This window comes from Myxocyprinus asiaticus, chromosome 32 (genome assembly GCF_019703515.2).
Source record: "Myxocyprinus asiaticus isolate MX2 ecotype Aquarium Trade chromosome 32, UBuf_Myxa_2, whole genome shotgun sequence".
NCBI lineage: Eukaryota > Metazoa > Chordata > Actinopteri > Cypriniformes > Catostomidae > Myxocyprinus > Myxocyprinus asiaticus.
Window position 1 is genome coordinate 22,885,056 of NC_059375.1, and position 20,186 is coordinate 22,905,241.

General features: G+C 40.3%; 1 protein-coding gene across 10 annotated transcripts in view; it reads right to left on the reverse strand.

The window, feature by feature from the left end:
- Window positions 1-439: 439 nt before the first annotated feature.
- LOC127422825 (thyroid hormone receptor alpha) overlaps window positions 440-20,186 on the reverse strand; it is a 217,262-nt gene continuing 197,515 nt past the window's right edge. For all 10 annotated transcript variants that reach the window (XM_051666614.1, XM_051666608.1, XM_051666611.1 and 7 more), the window contains 4 exons: window positions 17,775-17,980; window positions 11,313-11,459; window positions 8,070-8,328; window positions 440-7,655 (listed from right to left, as the gene is read on the reverse strand). In XM_051666614.1, the coding sequence (XP_051522574.1) occupies window positions 7,405-7,655; window positions 8,070-8,328; window positions 11,313-11,459; window positions 17,775-17,980 (863 nt within the window). In that variant the 3' untranslated portion in view covers window positions 440-7,404. The remainder of the gene's footprint in view (window positions 7,656-8,069; window positions 8,329-11,312; window positions 11,460-17,774; window positions 17,981-20,186) is intronic.

The following is a 20,186-nucleotide window of genomic DNA, read 5'->3' on the forward strand; positions in this document are numbered from 1 at the left end:
CATTCTCTTAATCAGCAATATATGGCAATTAGTTTTTTCTCCTTAAGCATAAATCAAACAAATTTAGCAAGCTTTATTAAAAAAACAAAACAAAAACAAAAACAAAAAAAAACAACAACAAAATGTGCTAATGGGGTTTTCAAAAATAAACTTATTCAAGATCTATTCTCTGAAAACAAGTCCTAGTATATTATGTAATTTTTCTTCTCAAGTAATTTTATCTCGCTTTAACCCTCCTGTGATATTCAGGGAATTTTTGACCCATTTTAGGTTAAAAAATGAATCTTAATCTTGTATTTGGTCAAAATGCCTTCGTATTCTACACAACAGTAAACGAATAATAATAATAATAATAATAATAATAATATTATATATATATATATATATATATATATATATATATATATATATATATATATGTATATATATATTACATGTTTATATTACTTTCAATGTCAGGGTGTTTTCTGTGAATACTAGGGTGTTACTTGGTGGTCGCTAGGGCATTTCTTAATGGTTACAAGATGGTTGCTAATTCTCTATGAAACCATAATCCCTAGATTTTTTTTTTTTTTTTATGTTTCTTTTTCCAATAGAAGGCTATGGGAATTTTTTTTTTTTTTCAATAAAAAACATAATTCTGTATTTTTTTCAAAAACATACAAGTTGTAAGTATTCTAATTATTATAATTTTTTCTTCACTCAAAATGAAGGATTTACTTTATAATTACTAAATAAGAATAGTACCACCATTGATGTATAGGTGGAGCTCTTTCCAGATTAAATTCTATTTTTATAAGCTTGTGTTTCACTGTAAAAATAACAAGCCTATGGCAATATTCATGTTTATATTCAAAAGGGAGGTGCTGTATAATGTAATGTACTTAACTGGGTCAAAACTGTTGTTTGGAGATCACCCCCCCCCCCCCATTGAAGCATAAATGCTAATTAGGAGAATGATTTTTTATTTTATTTTTTTCAGTTAAAAGAAATTACTAGTTGCCAAAACAGCAATGGCTTCATCAGTTTTCAAAACCAACTAAGTGTGTCTAAAAAGGGCCACAAGTTTGATTACAAAGAATTAAACTGATTTTCATAAATTACTTCTATGAAAAAGTGCTTATGTTGTCTAATAAGTAGTACCAATCCACCAAACCATGAGAGCGTTCAACGCAAACAATTACATACAAACACAAAAGCAGTCTGTTTGCTGGGCAGTCTCTCAACAGCGGATCATCAGTGGAAAGTTGAGCTACCGCCCTCATGTTAGTGAGGTTAGGGCCTTCCTTGCCTTGTCTATAAAACTGACTGACGAACAGTCTGACTGGGGCTCATGCAGTTGCATTGGGTGGGATTTGGGGGGTGGGAGTGTTTAAAAAGACCACTAATCAGGGCTCACTGGAACAGCCAGCTTGCTATCAGAGGGTAGAGCATTGCATAGACATTCTTGCTACAAGGCATCTTCTTTTTCTTCTATCTCTGAAGATAAAAAGCAATTCTACATTTGGTTAAAAAAGGGTGAGAAACAAACCAATACCTCCATCACCAAAGTAAAACAAAACCATACTGAAAATAAATCATTTTCATCAGATCTTTTTTTTTTTTTTTATCTTGTTTTCCAGTAAAAATATCAAAACATCCTTAAAACAAGATTTATTTACTTAGAAGCAAAGTGACAATTTACTTAGAATGAATTAGGGCTCATAAAAGTGACATTTATTTGCATGTTCTGTCTGAACCGAAAGTGTGCTTGACTACATTGCACATCTGGACCAGGTTATAACTCTCTTCTCCATCATTTGATCATAATTTATAATGAAATTACTGTAGCCATGATCAATAGAAAATGTACAAAAACATCTCTTTTTAAAGAAATGCAGTTTATAATTTAATAAAAAGGTTAATTGCATCATGGAAATTTCATCGAGTTTTGTAGACAAAGCACAATTTAAAATGAGCTTAATTTGCATAGAAAGTAGGGCGGATTGCAGGTGGTTAGTGAATAAGATGATCTAGCAAAATTTAGTGAGGTTTGTGCTTAAAACAAGAAAAAAAATTGCCATTGAGAGAGAGAGAGAGAGAGAGAGAGAGAGAGAGAGAGAAAAACCTTTGTAACTTTTAATTGTTTTTTGTTTTTTGTTTTTTTTGCAGGGCCAGGCAAAATCTGTGGACCTCTGTGCAGATTGTTTTGGAAAATATGCGGATTTCTGCACAATGAATTCAAATATGAACTGAGAGTACTGCAGTCATAATATCTGCAGAAAGCATTATCAAAATAGCTAAAATATTTAATAAACAAACATTCAAGGGGCAGGTGATGTGTGGACATTAGTGAATCATGAGTGTCCCAATTCTGCAGAGATTTCTTTGGAATTCTGTGTGCAGATTCTGTATTGGCAAATAGTTTTTTTTTGGGGGGGTTTTAGGCCTTAAACTCAATAATTTTATTTGATTTGTCCACAAAAATGAGTTAATATCCTGTGTCAGATTGCTTCTTAAGTCAATTCATCTTGATTTAAGGATGTTTAGATAATACCAAAAAAAATAAATGAATAAGAAAATTATTTTTTTGCAGTGCAGTATCTACTGTTGCCCACCTCCTGGCGAGCACATGTGTGAATTTGTATGGATGCATGGAAACTGATTGGCAGTAGGTGGGCCAGCTAAATGCTTCTGGGTACCGGGCTTTTTGGGGGAGATGACTAATAGCGCAAAGCTATTTGCTACTCTCTGATGTTTCTCCTCTGCTACGCCTCCCTTCATCTCTACCACTCCCTCCATTTCCTTGTCAATGATCTGATCTACCAAACAGACATTACATCTAGTTACCCTGTTGGGAAATAGAAGTCGATATCTCTGTGGTTCGACAGCAGAGCAGAGGGTTGCGGAGGCACAGAGCACTTCTTCATATTTTTATCGAACATGCACATTTGCAAGTGCACACAAAAACACACATACAGATGTGTGAAGGATTTACAAAGCTATGTAAGCAGTTTAACTTTACAAAACGGATTGCGTTCGGGCCTCAACATCCAGTATGTGACGTTTGCATATGGTTCACACATAGTGATTTAATCTTTGCGTTTCGTATTTACATGCTTGTTTATAGCCAAAAACTTGTTGAAAAAAAAAAGGGGGGGGATGGGGGTTGGGGGGGGGCACAAAACTGAACAAAGTATTGCATCTTGAAGGGGCATATATGCTTAGTAAGCTGTTTGTGTAACAACAATTTGACAGCACTGTCCACTCTGCTGGTGACCTGAAGTGAGGTTCTAGTTCCTGGGCTTGGTTCCAGCCCAGTCCTGTCAGCTACATTCAATACCATGAAGTACTCTCTGCTGTCACAGATTCACATAACTTCCTTTCCAGCCTTCTAGCCACCCTGCATCCTGTCCACTTCCATTACCGGCCATCGCTTCACTGCAGACAGGGGCTATTACAGGCTGCTGGATGATGCCACATGGGCTCATCTGTTTACAGGGTAATGTATGTAACTGGTGCAAATCTGAACAGAATGGGCTCTCGGCTTTGAAGGCTGAAGGAGGACGCCGTGCACCTCTGCGATCACATGAGCGAGACATTATGCGTGACAAGCACATACACCCCATCGTACAATTCAACACATGCATTGATGCACTTTGACGAAGTGCCACACATATAAGCACTCTTCCCAAGTTCATTTAAGCTTTGTGTTGTGTGAGGTATGAGTAGATTGTGTTTCAGTTTTTTTTTCTTTTTAGTTTTTTTGTTTTTTTTTGTTTCTGTTGCATTATTTAGCATATTTATGCTTTTCTAGTCTTCTTTCGTAAAAAAGAAAACAAAATATAAAAAAAGAAAATATTCCTGTTTCTTGTTTTGTAAATTCCTCTTGATAAAAAGACGGACAAAAGACAGATACACAGACAAACAGAGCAGTTGACTTATCAATACAACCCATAGTGAGGTGAAAAAGAGGTGAAATTCTTGTCTAGTTTACACTGCACGCATGGTCAAAAAGTGACTACGGCTGTTGTTTTCTCTCTTACACAGAGCAGATAAGCAAAAACAAACAAACACATTTCAACAAAAAGAAAGAACAAAACAAACAGCTCAATCAGCTCCAAGATTTTTACTTTTTTCTGGAGTCATGTTTTTAATTTTTTCTGGGTTTGTAGTTCTTCTTTTGTTATATCTTTTTTCTCGCAAATAAAATTAGAAGGTAAAGCAGCATTGAAACCCCTGCCATCAGCCAATCAGAACCACCGTCATCACTGCGTTGCCTTATTCCAAGATGGATTTCCATACTGCCATTTTACGGAATGCTGTTTCTCTCTCGTGATGATAGTCTGTTTGAGGTTTGTAGGTAGGTTCTCGTTCTCTCTACAGGGTGCGCAACTGTCCGTAAGAGAGAACATGGTATGCACTCTTGGCGATGTCATCGGTAGCCTCTGATTGGCAGTCTTCCTTTGCTTTGCAACCTCTCATTATAAAGCAAGGATGTGAAACTCCTCCTCTTTCTCACTCCAGCTCTTGATTCTCTCTTTTGCTCGGCTGCTACTCATTCACATTCATTCGGTGCTGCCATTCTTTGTATGGCTACGGCTGCTCCCTTGTCTTACAAGGGAAAAGCCTGTTTCTGTTTGGTGTTCATCGAAAGCCACTGCTGGCTTCAAGGGGAGGGGTGGTGGGCACAAAGGTGTATGTTTGTATTTCAATATGCATGTTTGAGTGCGTGACTGTGGCATGACACATACCCGGTGACACCGGCCCATATCCGGTGTGTATGAGTGTTATGGTCGACTTAATACTGACTCTGAGGGTGTGGCCTCTGTTTGACAGAGAGGTTGGTGGGGGGTGTCCTTGAAAAGAGCTGCTGTTTGATTGTGGAGCCAATCATGCCTTAGTGCAAAATCTCCTTGGAGGGAGATGGGCCGTAGAACGTGCTTCGGGAACCAGGGGTTGAATTGTTTGTGAAGATTTTAATTGCCTCTTTCGATGCTAAGTGCTTTATTTCAACACCTAGTTGCCGCACCTCCCCAGCCCATTGTGCTTTCTCTCCACCACCCTGAAGCATCCAGCCTACCCCTCACTCCACTTTCAATGGATTTTTCAATGTGAACTACTGCTTGGTATTGGAAAGGTAATAGACAACAGTGATAGACCCAGTCAGTTTAGGCCTGGCCACCTCGGGTTCTTCATCTTCTCACATGATTAACTGTAGTTGTCTCCACAGCGCCTATTCATAGTCAGCGGCATGAACGGTTTAGTTCACTAGTCTGCCGAAAATTAGCTTCCGTTTTGACGGAAGTTTCAAAGTGACACTTGGTCCCACATGAAAAGAAAAACAAAGAAAAAAAAAACCCTTACAGAATTGTTCTCTCAGCCCAGAGTGAAGGGAGCTTGGAGAAATCTGAAAGGCTACAATGAGGAATGGCAGGCCCTCCTGTCTACAGTGGTATTTCAACTTAACTGAGTGAGAACTGAGAGAAACTGTTGTTTTTTATGGCTGACAGTGTGTCAGTGTACGAGAGTCAGTGTAGGTGTGTGTATTCCTGCTGAAAAATCTAGCTAAAGATGACAGTTGTGTTTTGGAACATGCTCGCTGGTTTTTAGCTGGTCTAAGACCCTGTTTACACCTGTATTAAGATGCGTTTTGGGTGATCCGATCACAAGTGGACAGGTGAAATATCGGCATTTACACCTGGTCTTAATATGCATTTCTTTTGACCACTTGTGTTCGGATTTCGAGTGGAGGGTCTCTGATTTCTTCACATTTTACGTGGAAGACCGGGGTTCGATTCCATGATCTCCTTTTTGGCCAGAGGGAAATATACTGATAAAATGCCTACCTTCGTAAGTCGCTTTTGAAAAAAAGTGCCTGCTAAATGCATAAATGTAATATAAATATAATCACCAGCTTAGTGCAGCTAAAAACAGCTACCATGTTCCAAAACACATCTACAAGCTTAATCTGGATTTTCCAGCTGGGTAATTATGTTTGTGTGTGTGTGTGTGTGTGTGTGTGTGTGTGTGTGTATGTGGGAGGAGGCTGAGGGTAGCTGCCCTGTGTCCAGAGGTGAGGTAGAACCTGTCCACACAGAGGCAGTTTTGGAGCCACAGCCAGCCGGAGGTGTGCCCACATTTGAGGTAAAACAAAAACAAAAAGAAACAACAAAAACAGCCAGTCTGCCAGGGCCCGTCAGGAGTGCGTGTGTGTATTCACACAGACTGGGCAACAGTAGCATCTGGGCAGAACACAAAGGGGCTGGACTGAACTTTCAAAGCCCTGCATGGGAGTCCAGAACTACAGCACCGCAGTGCATACAGTAAAAATGAGGCATTTGAGTTTTGAGGTGTGTGTTTGAGTATATTTATGTGTGTGCTGGGTGTGGGAGGATGGTAATACTGGCTCCCTCCCAACACCTGTAAAACCTACAAATCAGTGCGAATCACATGCGGGGTGCCTCGATTTCCATGTCTTTTGTGAAATCTCTCTCGCAAGCTCTTTTTCTCTCTGCATGACTTTGCTGGGAAAGAAAAGGGCTCATTTATCATTCAGAACAGGCCAATGTTACGACACACAAAGCCCGGGCGATGGCGAGAAAGAACCACACACAAAGTTTTTGAGTGGCACCCTTGTATGTACGCTAAACCACCAACGGAAAGCTTACAGAGGAGGGAGGGAGGGCATATTCTCAAAAGGTCCCAAATCATTTTGAGAAGCTTTATTTAAATATAGCACCTGATTTGGTTTAGAAATATCCTCCCACTCAGCACACAGGCTCAATGTAACTAGTAAGAGATTAATGAGGTCTGTTCAAAACGCTCCACGTTTGCGACGTAACTACAATACGTGAGCGACAAGATGCCAGCGGTTACATTGTAATCTCACGAGAACGCTGAGGTTTATGTAACTGAAATTAACTGACCACTTCACAACCTGCTGAGAGGAATCGACGCCAGCTGCAACATGGCATAAACCGGCAAATCCATCCCATCTTGTCTGAGGGCACAGAAGTGCTCCTCCAGTTCTGAGAGGTTGGTGTGACAGTAGTGCAGTGTCTGTATGCGTACAAATGTATACAACCTCATCGGAGGTTACGTGTCGCTCAGTAAGTACTGCATCTGTAAGCACACTTATAAGAATGTGTGTGTATATATGTATATACTATGTCTATAACTAAGGTGTTGGTAAACCAGTATAAGACATTATGCAGAGACAGAAGGGCCACCCGTAGAGAGTTTAGTGGACGGGGGATGGGCTGAGTATTCTGTAAAAAGTAGAAAATAAAGTTGCCGACTAAGACCCCCCGTATGAAAGCCGTTCTCATGAAAACCCCAGCTGCTGGTGAGTTTTGGTGCGTGGAGAGGGGTGAGAGGGGGTGAGAAACAGGTTCAAAAATGTTCCTGATCCTCTCAATCTCCTCACACCTCCTGATCCTCAAAGACCTCCAGGAAGAGTGGAGGAAAGAGTTCAGTGGGGCACTCCACCTTCATGTGCAGGAAGCGGCTAGCGTGGCAGGCTCCGATCATGCGTAGGTCCGTCACCTTCATCAACAGCTTGGGCCAGAAATGGGGAATGTTGTGCTTGCGATAGTTAATGTAGTGTTCGAACGCCAGGAGGTACATCTCTTGACACTTCTCGATCTTGTCCATGCATGTCAGGCCTGTGCGATCTACAGATCAAACATGTCACAAAAAGAAGTTTATGAGGTTTTAATATAAAACAATACATATATTGTTCAACTGAAACAAAAAGTATTTGGACACTCTGTTTGTCAAACTTTGTGGAATATGTTCATAGTTAATGTGATGAACTACACCTGTGGTTACTTTGCTAAGACACCTGTGTGAACTTGAGGGGAACTGATTTCATTTATCTATTAAAGTGATGTTGGGACCTGTTAGTTAAAAAAAAAAAAAATGAGAATGAGAAAAGGTCTAGCATTGTTTGTTTGCTGATGCCACCCAGTTTCATATTTTGTTATCTAATGCACCAAAATTAATCTAAAGTGTCCAAAAACATTTTGGGGACACTGTATATGAGCAGGAGAGCAGTTATGCATTATGTTCTCCTGGTGTCCTCTCACCTGAGCTCATAAGCAATACAGCTTGTAGCAGTGCCACCTCACTGTCATCCAAGTTAAACTGCGCCAGGCTCTTTCCCAAGTCAAAGATGGCGTCAGACACCACGCCCAGCCCTCCATTCTTCAGCTGCTCTCGTTTAACAGCCATCTCTCCACTCAGGGTCAGCGTCTCGCTTTCTGGGTCATACCGAACTGCGGCCCGTAGGGACATGATCTCCATACAGCAGCCCTTCAGCAAGATGATCTGATCCTCACAAGGCAGCTACACAGATTACAAATCACATCATAATACAATATTTATATAACCCAATATTGGTAAAGTGCAAAACTACTCTTTCAAATAGTGGGTGGGTTGCCTGAATAACTAGTTGACTAATTACTCCTATTTCGGGTTCACTTTAGCCCAAACAGTTGCGTTTTCTAGGGAAGTTTATGTAAAACACGTTCCTGTGCTCAAAAACAGCTAGACAGAGTGCAACGGAATATAACAGAATGCACACAATTGTTTTTTTTAACTTGACACAGCATCTTAACCTCGTGCGACCCCACGGACCCATGCGTGTATGTTGTATTTTTGCCTAGCTTTAAGCAACGCATAATTTAAATACATTTAAACCGACTGAATACTGTTCAAAACACATTAGACTCTCATTTAAGGGGTAAACTTCTGACGCACCAATCACATGACACAACAGCATGGTCTCGATATCTGTGAAGAGAGAACGCCAAAAAACGTGTCTCTGATAAGAAACCTCTAAGTTTTTTCATTGAAACCTGCTTGGGTATAAAGAGTAGCATCTCTAGTTTCGTTTGATATGCAGTTTTAAAAAATCCATTAATTTTAAACATGATAAACATGATGTACACATACGTGTATTGTGGGACATTATTCCCACAAAATAAAAAAATAAATAAAAAACTTTTTTGAATAACTTTCCACATTAACAAATCTTTAGGTTATTTCGCTTAATTTTAATATACATTCTGTTATATTTTATTTTGTTATCACAACAATGTACAATACGGTTCTATTCATTAACATTAGTAAATGCATTCCTATATTTGCTGTGCATTTTCACAATGAGAATCAATGGGTTCATCCAAAAGCTGAAAAATGTTGCTTTCAGAGGCTTTATGTGGAGTTAGGATAAAATAAAAGGTGCATTTCAAACTGTTCTGAGACCAGTGCAAACAAACAGCACACGGAAGGTAAAGTCATTCACTAAATAGGGAGCAGGGGGACAGCTAAGTCCATTCACTCCTAAACTCCGACCAAAAGTTTAGTTTTAGGCTGCAGATGATGATTGGACCACTCCACATGTTTGGCAGACATGGGATAATGGTTATCAGTAAATTCAGTAGATTCAGTAGATTAAATTTTATTTCAACATGGTTGGTGGTGATTAGATGATACTTTACTCTCGAAAGCATGAATAACCAACATTCCTGGAAACATAATAAACAATTTGATGAATGAAATCTGACTTTCTATAGCTTGGTATTATTTAAAATGTCACAACTTAGTCCTGCTGTCCACATATGGGGACATAATATGTGAACTATTTGCTCTAGAAAATATTTTCCCTACTTGTTATAAATCAAAAAGGGAAATGGAAAATGCACGCAGCAGTCACACTGTGCATAAAAAAAAAAATAAAATAAAAAAACAAAAAAAAAAAACAGTGCAAGAATCCACGCAATGACCAAAGATGTCCTTCTTAATATGTACAGTGGGGATGAATTTAAAGATGCAACTTTTTTTAGATGGTTGTACCGTGCAAACACTCTAACAGCTAAAGCACAGCATGCTGTCAGCATGCTAATTAATGCACTGTCTCTAAAAAAATTTAGATAAACAATCAACTAATCATGACACATCCCTATCACCTGATAGTTCAAGTTCAAGCTCTTATTGTCATTGTTCAAGTACAACGAAATTATTGTCTTCAACTGGCTGTTGTACAAATTTATAAAAGAGAGTAGAGATTAGACAAATAAAAATACAAAAAATATAGAATCTAGGAAACATCTAAATATACAAGAATGCAAAAATACAAATATACAACCAATAATAATAAGCATGAAGGTGCTTGAAATGACTGGATCAGATGCGCAAGATATTGTAGTCATAGTGAATGAGGAAGTGCAGAATATTGTTGCACAAACAAGTCTATGGGGGAGCATGATGCAGATGTAGAGTTAGATGCAATGTACAATTGTAATAAGTTAACATAAAGGTGCACAAAATGAGTAGACCAGATAAAAACTATTTTAGTCATAAATGTATGAGGCAGTGCAGATTGTTGTTGTGCAAAAACAAGTCTATGGGCGTGTGAATGATGGGCAACAATCTTGTGTGTTATTGTCCTGAGGCCAAATTCCTTGAAAAACAAATTTCATTGTCAAAGTTTGTGACTTCTTATATGCATTTTGAATATTGTAACTGTATATACTGTGAAGCCTGATAATTTAAACACTGAGGGAAAAAAGGAGGGAATCTGGCAGCAAAATGAAATTGCTTTTAGTGTGTCATTTCATGAATGCTTAATATCATTCACATCATACAAAAACACAGTTTGGTCAGGTAGCAGATGAGAATAAACCATTCCCTCACTATGAGTAATTATTTTTTTTACAATTTGTGGAGATGTGTATAATAAAATGTGGAAAATACAGGAGGCATAATGCTCAATGTAGAACATAAACAGGGATGCAGTGGATACGTGTGGATGACAGTGTAAATATATGGTGTAGACAATAACAAATTTGCTGGCATAAGGATGTTGTGTAGTCTACAGTGGAAGAATGTTCACACATGTGGTTAAAGGATAGATGGTGAATGTTAAAAATGGAGAGAATGCCACATAACCATGACTGATGTAATGCTGCAGTGTGACATTACACACACACACACACACACACACACATTTACAAAAAGCACAACTGTACAATTCTTCCCAACACAAGAGATAGACCCAGACCCCCCATTGACACAGTATCAAGCTACTGTTTTATCAGCTGAAATTTTTTGGCAATAACAAATAACACAAATTCACAGCAGGAAAGAAGCATATCTTTGGCTAATTAGGCTGGCAGAGACTAAGGTCTATTCTTATCACAAGGGAGGAAGCTTGAACTTGACAAGCTAATTACTACAGAACACAAACACTGTCAGTTGCTCTAAAAGCTAACACATCGTACAATAAAAAATGCCAACAATGAAACCTAATTGCACACCACACTCACCTCCGAAAACATGGGCAGTTTTTTGGCAAAGTCGACAACGCGTGTGATGGCCGGGGTGATGATTTTGGTAAACTCGCTGAAGGCCTCCAGATCCACTTTGTCCCCATCTGATGTGGGGGCCAATGGAGACTGACCGATGTCCTCTGGCTATGGACACACAGAAAGATTCACAGGGGTTTAAAAGTGGCTTTCACCAGGGAACACTTGGCAAAGAACCTGTAAAAAGCGTTAGGAGCCATAACGGTCTATGACTTCAGTATGGCAAAAAGAAATATTTTCCATTAAAGAACATACTGTACAGTATATGGAATAAATGTTGGGACAACTGGCTGACCAATATGGGTTTTTCCAATGGCCAATGCAATACCATTATGTAGATTAGCAAGTTGACGAAATAATTTTAATACATACAATGTAATAACAGAAATAAGATTTTCTTTTTACTATTTAAACAAACACCAATTTTACACAATATTTACCCAAAAATGTTGACGATAGTATGTGTAGTACCAGGTCATAAACATCATAACCTTTCTGCATATTTGTGCATTTATATGTAAAAAATAAAATAAAATACAATTGTCCTAATAAGTGCGCTGGATAAAAACGTTATCACAACCTTTTCACGGTGTGAAGTAATTGTTTTCACACAGTAATTGTGTTTGCTGGGTGGCTGTATGTACCAACATTCAAATAATCTGGGTATAAAAAGAAGTACTGGGATAGAAGTTTATAGTTCGTTTGAAGTGGCAATTTTTTTTTTTTTAAACAAAGAATTTATTAGGTAACTAGTAAGTTCACTTGAGCCTTCTCCCAGTTTGTCCATCACACATTTTCACATTTTCAGCAACAAGTGGAAGGGCTAATATCTTATAACAATTTTTGCTATGACGTACTTAGAATGCCTTGCAGTACTGCAATGTAAACAACATGGCTACGCACATACCGGTAATCGAATTCGCAATCACATCTTATCAGTCATAATCAATCATTATAAACATATTAAAATCACATTATATGTTTATTTGCATACAATCTGTCCTCCAGTGCAAAGTGCAATGTGACATTTTGTATTACAGCACATTAAATAACTTACTCTGGGGGTTTTAGTCAGTACAGTTTGAACAAATGTGTGAAAAAGTGAAGAAGGCTGTTGATACATTTTGGAAACAGATACAGACAATCTTAAAATGGCCTAATATCTGCCAGTCAATCTGCCTGGTCGGCCTAACACTAGTCGTGTTACTGCCGTAACACACACTGCTAGCAGCGTCTACCGATTTTGCGCTTTTACTGTACAGCAACAACACTACACTACTTTCAGCTATCCCTATAATGCCATTAGACACTTTATTTAACCTGTTTTATGTCCCTCCCTTTGAAAATAAGTGCCTCTCTGAGGTCTCACACCACACCCATTATTTCTGACATCACTCACCCGGCCACAATGTATAGATACAAGCAACGAGAGACAACTCCATCAGCAAGAGCAATTATGAATGCGTTGGATCTGGCTTCTCAGTTATGTAAGCTGATAGCCTTGGAATACCTCAGCATATAGAATCCTCAGGTGGACTAGAGGTCAGCAATGTAAAAACTCTGGACAAACAGCCAAGTTGGCCTCTGCATTTGGAGCACCGTTCAACTATGTATGTAGTAAGAGGTGTGTTACATGACTGAGTCAGAATAGAGGGAATGACAAGTATTCAAGATGAGGAAAGAACTGCATTAACCGTGATATGGAAAGAGTGAATTACAGCTTTGCAGGTTGGCCGTTGCATATACTTTATAAATGCGCGACATGGCTGTGATTCAAGGACTACATAATTGCAGCCTGTTTCTCCAACCCACACCTCTAACATATGGGAATAAGAGGCGAGTAAGCTCTCAGGAATGGAGCGTGGAAGTGAGAGAGGAAAAAGAGAGATAAAAAGAGCCAAAGGGAGAGAGAGCTCAATATATAGTATAGAGAAAGAATTAAAAGTGAGGGAGGGTCTTCTGGGGTCAGATTTGTGAGGGCTGTGGAGCAAAGAGCTCCAATCAGTTATGGGCAGTCTTTTGCTGCCCTACACCACACAATCAGTAGTGTTCATCATCAGGGTGGAAGCAACCTCTCGCAGCACACGCACATTGATTTCTTTTGTTTCTGATAAAGCGCAGAGACAGCAATAAACAAACACACTGAAATCAAGGCAAGACTAAACAGAAAAATGTGTAGCGAGGGGCTTCACACAAACAATGTAGTGTGTGACCATGAGTGTGTTTCACCAAGAAGCTGTGAGAAAAAACAAAGCTTGCCTAAGGCAAGATTATACGATTAAAACAAATATCATAATTGTCAATTATTTCCCTTGATACTGTAATCACGAATAATAATTGCAATGACGAGTTTAATATATTTACAAATAATCTATATATAAATTAAATATTACTCTTTGTGCATTTAAATATTTTAGCAAATAAAAGTGTAAAATATCACACATCACTATAGTGCTGTTCTTTCAAGTAACGCAATCCACCTTTTTCTGCATGAATATGTCCGTACAAGACAGTGGATGCATGGCATGCTTCAGTGGGAGTTTATGGCAGATATCTGTACCATTCAAATCAATGGCACGAATGTCATCACACTCCTCCCCCACCTGTTTCAGACCATGGCGCCACCGGACTGACTTACTCCCTCCATTTCTGGAGGGGAGACGCTGCCCTTCCAGCCGTTCTGGCAGCCGGTGGTCAACCCCACCTCCTGGGAAACTGGGGGAGAGATGAGGGGAGGCATGGGGAGAGGGAAAGAGTGAGCGGGAGACACAGAGAGAGAGAGAGGAGAGAGAGAGAAAAACTTGCTCGCCGGTTCCCGACATGCTGTCGCCCGGTCCTCAACCGCTCCTCTGCCCTCTGGCAGACGACAGCATGTTCCTCCCCCGGTGGACAGCAGCGAGCCCTCCGGCTGCTCCTCTAGCGGATGGCAGCGGCAAGGACTCCACGACAGTACATCCCTCCTCCCTCCCAGGTTTCGGCACCACTGTAACAGTTAAAGGTGGGCAAGGAGGAGGCGGAACCGGCTGAACAGTCAACATAAAGTTTAATGTAAAACTCAACTTAAAACAACATAAAGCATAAGACGAACATACACATGCAGCGCGGCCGAGTGCGTCTCTCTCTCTCTCTCGAACTGGCGCCTTCGGCCCCCCTTTATCTCGCTGTCCGCTGATCATCTGATTTAGCGCTGGCCGCTCACCCTCACAGCCTGGCCACGCCCTCCTCCTCGTCACAAATGTATTTATGTCCTATCTGGAAGCCTGGCTTCTCTATTTGATGATTGGTCGAGCTCTCAAATGGGTGGAACTTTGCAACAAACGGCAATGTACTTGATTAACAGCGTATAAAACATAATAGCCCCACTGTCGAGTGCAGACTGTTCAGCGGTTATTTGCAATTCGACGTAGCAAGTTTATTCCAGCTTTCATAATTGAATATTTTGTCTATTTTGCTGTAAAAACCTTTAGAGCCTAATTAATTATTTTGTTAAGTAATTTCACTGTTTTAGTAGTAGTTTGAGAAGTGTTTGGGAGCAAAATTGCAGACACCAAAAACCATAGTCTATGCTTCCCCACTTTTGAAATGCACTAGCTGCCACTGCTTTAAAGCTCACTCATTAGGATTATTTGTCAATACTGGTAGGCTTGTAGACCAACTAAAATGCCTCTGATTCACCATTGCATTCATGTGCACAATGAACATGTATGTGTTTGGTTACCACACTTAAATGCTGCAAAAAACACATTCTAAATAGAAAACTTAGTACACCTAACCAGAGCACATAATCAGCACTTTTCATGTTTAGTTAAATCACAGCAGTGCTAGACGTAATCTTGATTATTTATTAGATTAGTTGTGCAGCCCTCATCTCGCCTCTAGCTCGGTACACTTTAGTTTAGTGACACGAGCTGTTGAAATAATAACTTGTATAAATATTACCGTTCATTTGCCCTAACGCTGGTAGGCAGCCTTGATATGAAGTATACTGAGGAAAATTTAAAGTGTAGACCGCACAAAGAGCCAATGGCAAGAAGGTAAATAAATTGCTGTGTAGCTGTGTTGTGCCTAAGAGGTACTTCTGCTCATGTTTAGGATTTGTGTGCTATTATTTACATTGCGCATGCCACACTGGTATATTTGTGCAAGTTTTGACAAGGATGAACCAGAATGTGTGTCTGTGTGTGACAGCAATTCCTCCCTCTCTTCCTCCAGGAGGTGGGGGTGGTACTGACCCTGGATACAACCCATAACAGTCTTTGCCTGTAAGACTGTAGTGTAATCTATTCCCTATGCTGGTCCACTTGGACTTTTCTTAATGCTGAAAACTTGGCATTGCGCTTTTTCACCAAAGAGGTCTAAAGACAGCCCTGTTGGATTGTAGAAAGGAAGGACTGAGCATTCCCATGGAGAGAGAGACAGCATTTTATCGAGATCATGCTGGGTCTCGGCCTTGCCAAGTTATTGGAGGAATATATTGGTAGTAAGCTTGTATAGGCTGAATTCTTTATGGGCCGTTTTATAGGAGTTCTCGGCCCGGCCGGGGAAGTGGTTTCTCTCTCCCCTGTGGTAGTCACAGGGTCTAGCGCTAGCCGAATGTTTAGATTGGTGCACGTTAGGGATTTGATAGTATATTCATAATGTTTGGAAGAGCGGGGCACGTTCGGTGGGCTAAGCAAAGTGACTGAGGTTCTGTGGTGAATATTCGCCGCATCTACTCCTCCTTCTGCCAGTGCAAGACATGCTTGGATTCTCCACCGTGCATATGCTTGCTTGTGCATCAGTGTGAGTGTGTTTATGATTGTGTGTGTGTTTTTTAATCTTTATACTACAGAATGGAAAAATTATCCTACAATCAGAAAAAACTATTTGTCAAACAAATACTCCAGAATATTCAACCTTCTAAACACTATGACATTGTAACTCAATCTGACCAATTTACAGCCTTAAACCTCTCAAACCTTGGCTGAAAAACCTGCAGATGCTATGTTTTGGGGCGTCACAGACATGTTTAAATGTTTCCCCACCTATGAGGAATAAAAATGCTGTCTATGAAGGCAGCTCACTAGGGCTATGTTCACACACAATTCGGTGATAAACAAGAGTTCTACAACCGAAGTGACTCCCTTACATTTTCAGAACTCAAACATTTATTGAAGTTGCGCATTGAACTGTCTCCAAAACTCGCATAAGACTGTTGTGTTTCTCCCCCTAATGGCAGCTGTGATGCACTTTGAATTTACTTATTCGTTGCAAGGAGAAGGCACTCGTGAATTGCGATGTCAGAAAACCCAGTCCATTGAGACGTACAGTATTAAAAATAATTTAAAAGAAGCTTAAGAAAGTTATAAAGACTTGTTTTCTGAGGTTTGCTACCAAGTAAAGCCCAAATGCTGCACTCTAAACTTGGTTAATTTTTTTTTAAAGCATATGAAGATGCTGTTGGTTCATTATGCCTAAGGTTTGATGGATGAAATTGCACCTTGATCGGACTCAATTATTAAATAATGTCTTGTCAATTATTGGCAAAAACACTTTCCAGTGCTATGGAAGCCACCTTCTTGGATATTTATTTTAATCACTGACACTGTGTTTACAGGCGATATTCATGACTGCAACACAAGAATAGAAAAGAAGCTTGACTTCAGTTATCTGTTCATACAGACAGTATTCGTGCCACTCTTGTAAACTCTTGTACAAACAATTTGAGTCACATCTATTATAGTTTGAACATAGCAAGTGTTTTGTAACAGCCTGTGTGTCTCTCCTAAACTCCTGCTTGGCAACTTTCTTTTCCTTTTCCTGTCAAAAGTTGACACCTTTCAAAGTGTGTGGAATACTGTCCTGCTGTCTGCCACTGCAGATAGATAAATACCGTCTAAACTCGCTTTCCTTCCCTCTTCATAAACAAACGCTTCCACAAAGGCCCTGTTTGGCAGAGCTGCATTCATGTTATACCTGTCCCTAACACTCTCTGTAGCCCAGTCACAACTGAAGGAGATGTCTTAGGTTGTGCAGACTGGTATCGTCACTCGTTACATTGATTAGCAAGCTGCGTAAACAAATGCTAATCCATGCTGACAGACACGGCCACAGTGATGTGCTAAGCTGAAATTAATTGTTGTGAGTTGACACACAGACAGACAGGAATGGTTATATGTGTAGCCCTCTGTGTGTGTGTTAGAGAGCGATAGAGAGAGCAAGAGATGGACATATGACAGCACAGAATGTAAGAAAGGTAAATAGTTTGTAAGAGAGATCTCAGGCTGACAGAAATTTCACAAGGTGTGTCCCAAACCCTACACAATGTTATTTACAGTGTGATGGCTTTTTCAAACCATGCACATTTTATATTGTTGTTGTAAAATGTAGTGTCAGTTCTTTTAGTTTGTTATTCCCCCCCCCCACACACACAGTGGTCCTTACCAGGAACTTGCGTTTCTGTTTCCAGTGCGAGCCCTGTGCATTGGTGTGGCGGTGAGCTTCTGTCACCATACGGATGAGCTCCCATTCTGAGCTGCTGGGTTCTGGACGATTTTGCAGGGTCTTCACCATCTCTTCTTTTTTCCTCTTCTCACGGTTCTCCTCAATCAAACGCCGCTTCGCAACCCGCTTTGAGTCATCCAGAACCACTACACCAAAGAGAGAGACAGAAAGGTTATTCCTTCAGCAAGCATTATTACATAGCTAACTAACTAACTAAATGGTTGAAGACAAGACCTTGTTGAGTAACATGGTGTCCTAACATTATTTAGCGACAAACAATGAAGCTGTTTTGTGTCTGTAATTTGTGATTACAGGATACAGATTTCTGATTCAAACTGATTTGTCAAGGAGTCATTCAGACCAATTTGTGAACAGTTTCAAATTATTTATTAAAAAAGCAATTCCCCAGTATGTTTTAATCTACACAAGAGCAATATCTAGCTCATTAAATATTTTTAAAATATAAAAAAATATATATATATTTAAAAAACAGACCAATATTTAAATCCTTTTTTACTAAAAAAACTCCACTTTTATTTTCACATTCTTCTTCTTTTGTTTTTGGCGATTTGCATTCTTTATGCATATCGCCACCTACCAGGGAGGAGAATTTATAATAAAAAAAGGACTTTTTTTCACCCACACCTATCATATCGCTTCTGAATGTATTGATTTAACCACTGGAGTCGTGTGGATTAATTTTATGATGCCTCTATATGCTTTTTGGACCTTCAAAGTTCTGGCCACCATTCACTTGCATTTCATGGACAGAGCTGAGATATTTTTCTAAAAATCTTTGCTTGTGTTCAGCAGAAGAAAGAAAGTCATACACATGTGGGATGGCATGAGGGTGAGTAAATGATGAGATAATTTTCATTTTTGGGTAAACTATCCCTTTAACATTACCTGCGGTGACTTTGCTTCAATAGTGGGTTGCCCTCTTATGTCAAACTCCGGTATTCCCCCAGCATACTTGAGTGCATATACGGAAGTACATGTTGTAAATTGGTGTGTTCTAGTTGATGTTGTGTGTGTGCTTTCCCTTTCTCACTGTACACCCAAGAAATGTTGAATACTTGCCACCACTTGTTAATATGATTGTAACAGTTCAGGAAATGCATGGGCAAGGAGGAAGCTGGGAACTGCTTAACAAACACGTAGACATTTATTTACACACACACTTTTCATTGTTCCAAACATTGTCGGTTTTTACGTTCAAAACATAAACAACAACACACACAGGTCCATGTGTCTCTCTCTCACTGTCTCCTCTCTTTAAATACTCCCACCACCCACTGGAACGCGAGACTAGTGTGGCACACAGGTGGAACTCATTCACCCCTTATCTTCCCGGCCTCACTCTGCCTAGGTGCTGCTCGGCCCCGCCCTGCTCACCACACACTCTCATCGCCAAACTCCAGCCAGTGGAATTCTCTGGGCTGTGACCTGTTGTGGAGTCCTCGCCGCTGCCATCTGCCAGGGGAAGGAGGAGCCGTTGCTGCCTCCCCCCATTTCTAGGGAGGGAGCGTTGGCGCATTAGGATGGTTTCTGGTTCCGACCCACTTATGCCTGGGAGTGGGAACTGGATGTTGGGGGGGGGGTGGTGGTGTGGGATAGAGAGACGGGCACGCCGGCCCCGGACACACTGTCAATTGGTCCTCGCCACTCCTCCGCCTCCTGGCAGATGTCAGCCGTTCCCCTGTCCCCTGGCAGGCGGACAGCAGCGAGTCCTCCATCCCCTGGCAGACGACAATGGCTCCTCCGTCCCCTGGCAGAAGGCAGCGGCGAGGACTTCACAACAGGGCATTCTTCCTCATTCCCGGGTTTCGGCACCAGTGTAACAGTTCGGGAAATGCATGGTCAGGAGGAAGCTGGGACCGGCTTAACAAAAATGTAGACATTTATTTACATTTATTTACTCTGCCCAGACGCCGCTCGACCCCGCCCTGCTCGCCACAATGATGTATCGCTATATCCAATGACTAATTATCTGGTCTTTTCCATGCATACGTGGAACTCTTTAAAGACGTATAAGAACGCCGCTTATGCCGCGCTCTCAAGCAGAAACCTAGGTGCTTTCACTGAATCCCTTAAGCAGCATAAGGAAAATGGTGCTCGCATTTACATGACGGTTTAGAACGCTGTTTTCTGCAAAAACTCTGTGTTACGTCCCTCAGATGTTACTAGGGGTATGGAGGAACATTTCATAAATAAAAAAAATAAAATAAAAAAAACACAGGTTCACTTCTATAATTGTGGGTGCTGGAAATGATTAAGGCAGAAACAGAGGTATCGTTAATGGTGATTCTTTTACTTTACTCAAAATATTTATAGATATTTACACAAAAGAGT